Source organism: Pelodiscus sinensis, chromosome 24 (genome assembly GCF_049634645.1).
Source record: "Pelodiscus sinensis isolate JC-2024 chromosome 24, ASM4963464v1, whole genome shotgun sequence".
Lineage (NCBI taxonomy): Eukaryota > Metazoa > Chordata > Testudines > Trionychidae > Pelodiscus > Pelodiscus sinensis.
The window spans coordinates 23,103,614-23,114,824 of NC_134734.1; the positions used below are offsets into that span (position 1 = coordinate 23,103,614).

General features: G+C 53.1%; 1 protein-coding gene across 11 annotated transcripts in view; it reads right to left on the reverse strand.

Moving 5' to 3' along the window:
- The window catches only part of UBAP2L (ubiquitin associated protein 2 like), a 44,620-nt gene extending 33,429 nt beyond the window's left edge, over nucleotides 1-11,191 (reverse strand). For 6 of the 11 annotated variants that reach the window (XM_075907566.1, XM_075907563.1, XM_075907561.1 and 3 more), the window contains exons 1-5: nucleotides 11,073-11,191; nucleotides 5,011-5,140; nucleotides 3,919-3,996; nucleotides 3,140-3,250; nucleotides 169-376 (exon numbers count right to left, since the gene is read on the reverse strand). In XM_075907566.1, coding sequence (XP_075763681.1) covers nucleotides 169-376; nucleotides 3,140-3,250; nucleotides 3,919-3,996; nucleotides 5,011-5,100 — 487 coding nt within the window. In that variant the 5' untranslated portion in view covers nucleotides 5,101-5,140; nucleotides 11,073-11,191. The remainder of the gene's footprint in view (nucleotides 1-168; nucleotides 377-3,139; nucleotides 3,251-3,918; nucleotides 3,997-5,010; nucleotides 5,141-11,072) is intronic. The other 5 variants (XM_075907567.1, XM_075907565.1, XM_075907564.1 and 2 more) reach the window with 2 other exon arrangements.
- Nucleotides 11,192-11,211: the final 20 nt, after the last annotated feature.

An 11,211-nucleotide genomic window follows, 5' to 3' on the forward strand; every position in this document is an offset into this window, starting at 1 on the left:
AATCCACGCCCCCAGACTCAGATGCCAGAAGGTCAGGGGATCTACTCCTGGCCGCCAGGCACCAGCTGGGACTCCGCACTTGCCCAAGAGGATGGGTTTGGTGACATTTCTAGACATACGAACTTTCACACTAACGTCAGCACAGTGCTTTAAGTGCCTGCCATGTACCGTGATAGTTACAGTTGCTATTAAAGGGCAGGCTCATACACTCTCTTCCACGGCTACTGCCTCGGCCTCGTCTCGGCGGCCCGCCGCGTCGCCGGCTGTAATCCCGATCTCTGTCCCGGTTCTCTTTGCCTTCCTCACTGGGTTCTGGCTGCCCGCTGTCCTTCTGCCCCGAGACGCCTTTTTTCTTCCCAACCATTTCCCAGGAATGCTGAAGTTTAGCAGAGGGGGAAAAGTTCAACATTTGATCAGTGCTGGGTGCGGGCTACATGCATCATTTAACATCCTGGGGAGAACAGAGCGTGGGAAGACAACTGCTCCACTAAAACCAGATAGGCACTCATCCAAAGCTTCACAGCCCAGCCGCTATCCACTTCCTCTCCACTGTAGGAGCCGACAGGCGCCTGGCCGCTTTTGCTCCAAGTCCCCCCACCAGGCATGCTTGGTCCTCAGTTTGCAATCTTTCACTGTACGTCACGTCTGAGCCCCAAAGGGCTCCGATTTGCCATCAAAGCAGGCATGGGCAACTGTAAAACAGGACTGTCGTCTGCTGACCTGCGGGCAGTTGTAGCAGGCAGAGGGGGGCATCGCTCTGTGTGTGTTTTGGTTCAGCCCATCTCAAAGGGCTTGAGCTGGGCTGGTGCTCAGAACTGCAGGGACTGAAGAACGAACCATTCTCTCCACACGGGGGCCAGTCTGACTTGACTCAGGCTAAGCCGGCCAGGCAGGGTAATTACTTGTCCTCCAAGGGAAAGGAAAGGATTCCTCAATGGCCACTAACTACTTCAAAGTTCCAGTGATGGCTCAGCGCCTTACCTAGGGCTCTCAGGCACAGATCTGTGTTAAGTCACTCACCTCAGAGAAGGCCCAATTAAAGGATCGCTAGAAAAACATCCTATTATCTCAATCACTTGTACAGCAGTTCTTTGGGCTGCAAGCGGGGGAAGGACCTGCCTGTGCTGTGGCAAGACCACCCAAAAAGGTGTTGCTTGCTTAAGCCACAGCATCTGTCCCTAGAACATGTTAACTCATCCCAGGGCACCTACTGGCTTCTCTGCACAGCTCTCTGGTTCCAGGGAGGAACGCATTGCGAGCGGCACCAAATCAGAATACTGAGTTTAGTTCAACACACTGCCACCTCCTTCCCTGCACCCATGGCAGACTGACTGCATGCCAGTATGAACTGGTTTCACATTCATAGCGAACCGACGCTGTACACTGTTAGCACAGTTCCCGTGGAGTCGCCTGCCACTGACAAACCTGAAAACCTGACTCGCTGACACCACATCAGAAAGTGGCAAAAAAGCTTTTAGGCACAAGCTGTCCTCAAGCCAGAGGCGTTTCTCTTCACAAGCAGCGGACTCAGAAGGAAGTCAGGATAATATTTACCTGGGACAGCCCAGCCAGAAACAAAACCCAACTCAGAGCGAGCCCAGACTCAGGACTGCCTGCTTTCCAACTCTTGGAAGGGACACAGTAAGCAGGCCAGCCAGCACTCGCTAGCTTACTGCACCTTTGAGACGTGTGATCAAAAGGCGCGTCATCTCGTCAAACGACTTTTCACCCATTTGTTCAGCAGAACACAGGCCTGGCGCAGCTCCGAGCGCTCTCACCCATGACAGCGGAGATGCAGACTGATCCGATTGCCGCAGGTGGCAACCTGCAAGCCTACCTGTGGCACCACACACTGAAGTAGCAGCTGGCGCTGGGTGGGTTTTACCCTGCTGATGCCGGTGTCTGGCACTGCACGTTCCCAGTGCCCGAGCTGCCCATCATAGGAAACAGGGCACACCTTCACGCTTTACAGAACCCACACAATTAGCTTCACGAGCAGCTTGTTCATTTAAGCTTGTGGGGTTTTAACGGCACATCAGTTTTACTGGAAAAAACTCCGGCAGGGATTCTGAGTGAAGCAAAGACTCACAACTAAGACTGGCCTAGATTAGATGCACCCGTTCTTTACTCCCTTTTTCAAGGGAACACACAGCGAACCAACAGCCCGTTTCTGCATGCTGCTGGGCAGAAAGGACTGGCCTCAAACCCACGTGCCTCAGTGATGGCATGGGAGCATCCACCATGCAGACAGTACAGAGCTCGGTGGGCAACAGGGCACGTGGGGGTCCCCGGATCGGAAGGAGACGTCATGCAGAATATGGGGAGCAGGGGGCACCGAGTTCTGTTATTGGAATGTCTTCCTATTTACTTTTAACGGAAAGGAGCCCAGCTAATGCACCACCCACTAAATGACAGTCTCAAACTCGGAGCCAGACAATATGGTTAAGATCAACCTTCCCGCGCCAGCAGTACCCCCCTGTGGCCAGACAGGCAAGCTCTGACCTTCCGCGGCGGTGTGGAAGGGCCTGACAGCTTTGCCATGGTTCAGAGAGTTCCATGGGTTGGAACAGAATTGGCCTTTTGGCTGCTTTACCCTGAAGGCGGTGGACGCCCCCAGGCACACGCTGGAGAGCTTCCTTCGGGCAGAGGCCCACGCTAAGAATGAGCAAATGAACCCCGCAGCTCAGGTCTAACTAGCAGGACACAGTGCACCTAGCAGCGCTGGGCCCAGCATGCCACGCAGCAGGGGCAGGCCATGCCATGGCAAACGTGTCAGCTGGGAGACAGGGTTGCACCGAGAGCAGGGTACAAAGCTAGGGCCAAAGCTGTTAAAGGTCAGGAGATGCAGAAAGGAACAGAGGTTTACTAAGTGCCTGCCTGGCCTCCGTTCAGCTGACTGTACCACTGACCTGCTCCCCAATGCGCACATAGGAGAGGTTGTCGAACAAGCCGGGGCATGGCCCCGTCAGATACACTGCCCTGTTAACTGTCAGGGCCTTCTGACTCACTGTGCAGAAAGCCCTTCACAGGCGCTCCTACCCCGCGTGCTCTTCAGACGCACTCAGCTGCGTTACCCGGAGCTCGCCAGCACCTCCCGGGCTGCACAACACCAAGCAAAGCGGAAGGAGTCCAGTCCTACCGTGTCCGGATTCCCCTCCAGCAGCACGTTGATGGCTCTGTTGACATCCCCGTTGCAGTCGTGCAGCGCAATGACACACTCGTCTTGGTTCTTGCCCGTAATATCAATCAGCTGTGGGGAGGAAGACCATAGTCAGCTCATTCCAAGCCCAGAGAGGACTGACACCTCCTTAGAGCTAAGAAATGCCTGGGGGTCGAGGGGAGAGAACTCTTCCGCAATTGCACAAGAGAAGAGCTACCAAGAAGTGTTCAGGTGCGGACGTCTCCTCGCTGCCCCTTAGTTTAACCCTGTGTCCCAAAGGCACAGTGGGCAGCCAGAGACCCCAGAGTGCCCCACGTCTCAAGTCCTAACGTGCCCTCTTATCTGTCAGCACGGAGGCAGAGCCGACAACAAAGGGGTGAGTGCTGCAGAGAGGACTGACAGGCTGACGGCACAACCACAAGCTCTGACAGACGCAGCTTATCGTCACCAGGGTAGCTCTCCCGGGGTCTGCCCCCCTGCAGAGATCTCTGAGTGGGAACAAGACGACCCTGAGGGCAGGCCTCCACCTGGCCCAGCAATGTACCGAGTTAGCTGCCCCCTGGACCTGCTCTCCCTCAGCCCTCCAGCTCCAGCATGACAACCCGTGCCCATCAGGGCTTATTTCAGCGCTGCCACTGTCCTCAGCCAGCCCTGAGCCCAAGTTCAACCCAGCTGACCCTTCGGCTCCTTGAGACGGAGCTTGCAGCTCCCAGGCTAGCTAGAGAGACCGCTCCAGCCCGTGTTTGCCCCGCACTCACTTGTTTCACCTTCTCCTCAAAGTCAGCGTCGTTGTGGTCCGAGATCATCTGTGCAAGTCGAATCTGTTCTGCAGTGGCCTAGAGAGATTGCAGACGACAGCGGAGAAGGGTTAGTGCCGTGCATTTCAAACGCCCTTCTAAGCACTTCCGGGAGAACCCCAGTGAGGAGAGTGGAGAAGAGGGGCACACGGGGGTGGTCACAAAGTGGAGCTAGATGAAAGAGGCAGGTGGCGAGGTCTGAAGAATGCCATGCCACTGAATAACTTCTCTGTGCCCCTGGGAGCCAACAGTCACGCAATAAACTAACTTCCCAGGACAGCTCCCTCAGCACAGGCAGGAACTAGAACCTCAAAGCAGGGGTTTCAGCTCAGGCTCCCACCTGGAGACACTGAAGCAGTGACCACACTGCCAGAGCGCCTGTTAGCCTATCCACCTGCCTCGAACAGCAGCACCCGTCCCCAGAGGGGCAGCTGTTCTGGGAGGTATGTCAGGCCAGTGGTTCTCAGCCAGGGATCTGTGCTGCACGGGGGTTCTGCAAGCTGGTTTCAGGTGGTCAGAGGGCCCCACGGCTGAAGCATGGGGCTGAAACTGGGAGAAGAGTCGCAGGAAGCCCTGAGCCCCGGCACCCCAGGGGGGCTGAAACCAGGAATGGAGGAGACTCAAGGACTGAAACCCCAATCACTGGCACTCCCACCAGTTCCAAAGCCCTACGCCTAGAGGCACTCCCCTGAACCGCCCACCTCCCCAACCGGGGAGCCCTGAGCCCCCCCCCCCACCCACCCTGTGGCTAAACCTTCAACCCTGCCTGGTGGCTGAAGTCCAGTTCGCAGAGCCCCCCACTCCCCGAAGCCCAGAGTCCCACAGAGCTAGTCTCCACCCCCCCCCATCCACATATATCAAATGGCTGAAGCCAGGAGCCCTGTGCCCCCCCCACCCCACACCCCAATCCATGCTAGGTTCTGGGGTGGGGCTCAGAAAATGTTGAAAACTTCTGTGTTAGGCCAAGCTCAGTTATCAGTCAACTGCTTGGAGCAGCTGAAGGTGCCAAGTCTCCACCCCCAAGCCAGTGCGTCTCCATGGACACCCGCTTACCTGTGGCCGCTGCTTGTGCTGTGTCTGGCTCTGTGTCTGTGTCTGCTCCCAGTTCCCCCGGGCTCGGCTAGTGCCCACCGATGTCATCATTTACAGTATATACAAATAACAGTATTTACAAGGTAGAACTCTGCAAGGGCAGGGTGGGTGGAGGAGACGAGAGAACAGACGTTAGAAACTGAAAACAAAAGGCAGCACCAAGATTCTGAGCAGTGAGTGGGCGGGACACCAAAGAAAAGGTTAGACCTTGCAAAACCACTGGACCAAACTCCACTGCCAGGGATTTACAGCAAAAAGCCCCCCAGCCCTTTCCAAATGAGCGAAGCACCAGCAATATCTGACACACCCCACAGTACCCGCACTGAGATACCCCGGGCTGTTCCAGCAAAGCCCCTCCTGCCTCCCCCAAATCCAAGTGACTAAGTCTTAAGTGCAGAACCACTTTTCTCCCTGGGCGGAGGCAGCCTTTAACATTCCACTGCTGAAATGCAAGAGTCTGCGGAACAGAAATTAACGTTCACCAACATGGATCACTCCAGCTATAAGGCTCAGGGGCACCTCAATGCTACCCTCATAGATGCTTTCTAAATGCCTAAAGCCCCTCAAGTCCATCAAATGAATTTCTGTTCTCGTTGCTTTCAGCCTCTGCTCCTCCCAGTTCAGCGCTCACCTCAGAGAAAGGTATGGAAGTTACTCTCCAAGCCAAGGTGCTTGGTTTGCGGGCCTAGAGGGTTTGTCTGTTTGAAACAGACAGAACTTGCATCTTCACACACAAACCCGTCTTATTTGGGCTGTGCCCCTGGTCTAGGGTTGTTAATTTTTCACCTATAATCCAACACTCTCAAAAGAAAGGTTCTAGAAAGACTGAGGGATTCCAAATCCCTTCCAAAATGCTACGTAGGAGTCAATCACTTCACCCCATTACTGACACAGGCTAGGGCACAGCAACCTGTGATGCCCGCTGACCAATCACAGCCTCTGTCTTCCTTTTCCAGTCTCTAATATGGGGGTAACAATCACCGGCTTTTGTTACTCTCTGCACTACCACAGCAATTGGGGTACCCACTGTACTGCATGCTGTACAGAAGCAGACAATCTCTGCTCCAAGCATCTTAAAATCCAAGTACAAGACAAGAGATGAACACACAGAGGGGGAACACTAGGAAACAGAGACAATCCTGGTTAACGGGAGAGATGCTGTTCACAGAACTAGAAGGGACCTCGAGACGTCAAGTCCAGTCCCCTGCCCTCATGGCAGAACCAAGCACCGTCTAGACCATAGGTTCCAAACTGGGGTGTGTGAAGAAATTCCACGGGGGCCATGAGGCAACCCAGACCCCCCTTCAATGCCCCCCAAGAAAGAGCCAGGTGCGCCCGCTTGGGCACCTGCAGCTCAGGCTGGCTAGGGCAGACTTCAAAATGGCCACCTTAAAAGAGCAATGCCTGTTCTGCTCTTAAAAGGGCATTTTGGTTTTTGGCCCCCGTCAGTCTTTTCTTTTTTTGCTCAACAAGTTTTGCTGGGGTTTTTTGGGGGAGGTGGGGGTTCTCAAAAATCAAAAAAGGGGTGTGATGCTGAAAAGTTTGGGAACCACTGGTTTAGACCATCCCTGAAGGTGTCTGTCCTCCCTGTTCTTCAATATCTCCAGTGAGAAAGATTCCACAACCACCCTAGGCAATTTATTCCAGTGCATCAAGGGGCCTAACCATTGTCACGTAGGTCTCACTGCAAAGGAGGCTGACGATGGACTTTATGGAGGTTGGGGGGGATGACCTGCCTCACAAGAGTAGCTGTGAGGATTAGGGTTTGTGAAATGCTGTAAAAATGCTGAGGAACACATGCATTTCTTGCTGTATTAAATGTACTGCACGCTCATGCCCAGGCAGTGGGTTTGTGCAGGGCAAAATTCACTTTCAAACCAACCTTTAGACTGGAAGAGCTAGCTTCCCTTCCAATACCTGAAACCCCTTCTCAGACAATAGTCGGGTTTTCCATGGAACGTATATCCTTGCCACTAATGTATAAGCCCGATCATTTGCTAGTAGCCTCTAACAGTATCTCTGCCTAATACCAAGCATAGTAACCTCTGGGGTTCGTCGCTCAGTAAGAACGTTTCAGGCGTCAGACTACTAGACTAATATTTTGCATTTTTAATATTGCTTAATGCCAGTTGTTGCATAAACTAGAGGATGATCCTGAAATGAGCTCTCGGTAGACAGACCCTGGGCCTACACAGAGCCTCACTCAAGTCTGTGGGGCACTACACAGAGCTTCTGTTTTTCCTCCCCCATTAAAGTGCTGCAGAAACTTTAATAGGAGTCAGAAAACAAAAAGCCATCTCAGGGTATTTAACAAGCCCTCCTTACACTGCACTGGATTCTTCCCCCAACATCACTTATTCTTCACTGGTAAAGCCATTTCACTACTGAGTATTTCACAGACACACAAGTTGTGTTATGAAACTAATTTGGCATCACAACTGCAGGCCCAGAAGGAAGCATTAACTGCACATTTCATACAATAACTTAAGCTGCAATTCCAATAGTTATCAGAGGGGTAGCTGTGTTAGTCTGAATCTGAAAGAACAAGAAGTAGTCCTGTGGCATCTTCTAGACTAACAGATTTATTGGAGCATAAGATTTCGTGGGCAAAGACCCACTTTGTCAGATGCATGTAGTGGAAATTCCAGAGGCAGGTATAAGTATACAGGCATAAGGAAAGAGTTCCAATCAAGAGTAAGGCTAGAGATAATGAGGTCAATTCAGACAGACAGGATGAGGCCCACTTCTAGCAGCTGATGTGGAGGTGTGAACACCAAGAGAGGAGAAACTGCTTTTGTAGTTGGCTAGCCATTCAGTCTTCGTTTAATCCTAAACTGATAGTATCAAATTTGCAGATGAATTGTAGCTCTGCAGTTGAAGTCTGTTCTTGAAGTCTTTTTGTTGCAGGATGGCTACTTTTAAATCTGCTACTGTGTGTCCGGGGAGACTGAAGTGTTCTCCTATAGGTTTTTGTATGTTACTATTCCTGATGTCTGATGTGTGCCCATTTATTCTTTTACGTAGGGACTGTCCAGTTGGGCCGATGTATATGGCAGAGGGGCATTGCTGGCAGATGGTTGCGTATATTACATTGGCAGATGTGCAGGTGCATGAGCCCGTAACGGTGTGGCTGATGTGGTCAGGTCCTGTGATGGTGTCGTTGGTGCAGATGTGGGCAGAGTTGGCACCGAGGTTTATTAAAGGGATTGGTTCCAGAGTGGGAGTTACTGTGGTGAATAGTTGCTGGTGAGAATTTGCTTCAGGTTGGTGGGTTGCCTGCGGGCGAGGACTGGCCTGCCTCCCAAGGCCTGTGACAGTGAGGGATCATTGTCCAGGATGGGTTGTAGAGCGCTGATGATGCACTGGAGAGGTTTTAGCTGGGGACCGTAGGTGACGGCCAGTGGTGGTCTATTATTTTCTCTGTTGGGCCGGTCTTGTAGCAAGAGGCTTCTGGGTATACGTCTGGCTCAGTTGATTTGTTTCCTCACTTCCTCAGGTGGGAACTGTAGTTTCCAATAGGATAGCTTCTATTGCTTTCTTTTCCTCAGCCCTTATGTAGTTACTAGGTAGTTTCAACAGATGCCATGTTCCAGTCCTGGCACAGCAGCTTTTCAGTGGTGAATTAAATAACCACTAGGTAGAAAGCTCAGCAAGCAACTATGGATAAGTATAAGTTCTGATTCCAACCCTTCAATAAGATCTGTGCAGTGCCCCACAGACTTTAATGAGGCTCTGTATAAGCCCAGGGTTCCACCTACCAAGAACTCACTTCAAGATCATCCTCTAGTCTGTGCAGCACTTTGGAGTTAAGCACTGTTAAGCACTATTAACAACGCAAAATATTAGTCCAGAAGTCAACACCTGAAACGCTAACAGACAGAAACAGGGACTGGAATCTAACTGAAGTTTCAAACAGGTATTTTAGTCACTCATTTCACCTGTATATTTCTTTTTAAATTGTAAAGCATCTTATGATTCAAAGAAGATGCTACATAAATAGAAGTTTCCTTCCATCGTGTCCCTGGGATTCTAGAATGAAAGAAACTAGAGAAATGAAAAACATTAGCAAATCAGTTTGGCTTCTGAATTACACATCAAAAAGAGAAACACTATATTTATATAGCATCAGGCAAAGCCACAGTGCTCCACAGTTATGTTAGGACATGACCACTATACTACCTCAAGGAGCTCGCAATTTAGTTGACTGTCATTTTAACGTTATGTTTTTACTTAATTTACTCTGCAGTTCCTTCTCACTTTCTGTACTTAATTACCACTGTTTTTCATTTCACAAGTAGAAGAGAGATTCCTGTCGCTGCAGGCTAGCAGGTATTTTGGAGTCTTCAGTAAAAAGGGAAGCAGGGACATGTACGACTGATAATAATCCAGGTGTTCAATCAGAAATCCTGGCTTAGGTGTGATTTGTAGAGTAGCGATCTCTCAATCAAATGCTTGATTTCCTGAAGCATTCAGAACACAAAACAGATTCAGGTGACCTGGCTTCTATTTCCAGCTCTGCCAGCCTTTCCTGGGTGACTTCAGGGGAGTCATAGCATGACTCAGCCTCAGTTTCCCTATCTATTAGAAAGAAATGGTATTTTCACACCCTCTCCATGAAGCTTAATTAACATTTGCAAAAGACTCTGAGGTCTCAGATGAAAGGCATACAGAGGGCAAAGTATTTAGAATGATTATTCTGCACTGCTGGGGAGCACACACACCGGAAAGAGCCTGGCACAGAGGGCACAGCTCGCAAAGCAGCAAGCGCGTTTCAGTTATGCAAAAAAATACAAGGTTCTGCAAAGTGCTTTGATATTCAAAGTGCAAAGCACTATTGAAATCTGAATGTAGTATTAGCAGACATTATTTTACTGGGAAGCTCTGAATAGATTGTTTCAAGGGCTCCATAAATACACGGTAATGCAAGATTCTGAACTGGTATGGAAGCCAATGAAATGGAATGATCCTTCAGGAGATGCAGACAGCTATAAGCACTAAATATTATTTCAAGTTGCAGCAGGTCCCAGTGAACATAATGGTAGTTCGAGCTCTGCCAAAACTAAGCTTATTCTGAATCGCTGGGGGTATGTTATCTATGGAGATGCACAGCACCACAGAAGTGTACAACACTGGATCAATTCCTTCCGTTCAGGCAGTTTCAGCCCACAGATGCGCTGGCTGATGCGGTGCTGCGCTCTGGCTCGCCTAGAGCATCAGTAAAGCCCTTTGGAGCCCACCTTAGCGAAAGGTGCCAGACACAAGCCTCTGCACCATTGCTAGGAGCGGTCAGAAGTGTCCCTAAAACAACACGGTCTGTGGAGCGGCACTGAAACGAATCCACCGTTGCGCTATGTGCGAGGGCCCAGCCCCGAGGCAGGCGGCTGGGCAATGACGGCGCGAGCAAGGCAGCAGGGAAGTTCTCAGGGGCCTGCACAGGCCTCAGTCCGTCGGGCAGCCCCGCGAGCAGACAATGGGCCAGCCGGGAACCGCACAGAAAGGGATCCCGCCCCCGGGGCCGAGAGCAGAGCGGCCCCCCCGCAGGACCCCGAGGCAGCCCCGCGCCCGGAGGGGGAAGGGACCGGCCAGCAGGGGGGCGGGGGGCGCGCTGCCGCCGCACGCCGGGCAGGCGCAGGAAGCGCGGCCCGAGGCCAGGGCGCCTCCACCCCGCGGGCGGCCGAGCGGGCGGGGGGGGGAGGGGCAGGTCGCGGGGAGGGGGGGGCCCGGCCGCGGCGCCGCTTCCGCCCTCATGGCCGCCGCCGCCATTCCCCGCCCCCACCCCGGCCCGGCCGCGCGCGCTACGCGAGCCCCCGGCTTCGGCCGGGCCCACTAGGCCGCGAGCCCGACCGTAAACAAAACCCGCCGCGCGGCCCCGGATCCGGGCGGGGGGGCCCGGCACCGCCCCCCTCAGGCCGCGGCCCCGCTGCCGCCGCGCGCCGGGGGCGGGCCCCTCCCGCGCCGGGCCGGATTTAAAGGGGCCGCGCGCAGGTACCGGGGCCGCCGCGCCTCCGCGTTGCCAACTTTACCTGAGTCTCCACCACACTGACAACTACCCAGCGGCGCCCGCCCCATCACGTGACCCGGGCGGGGGCGGGGCCGTGCCGGCCTCAGCCCGCGCCCGGCACGTGATCCCGGCCGGGCCGCCTCCCGTCACGTGGCGCCGCC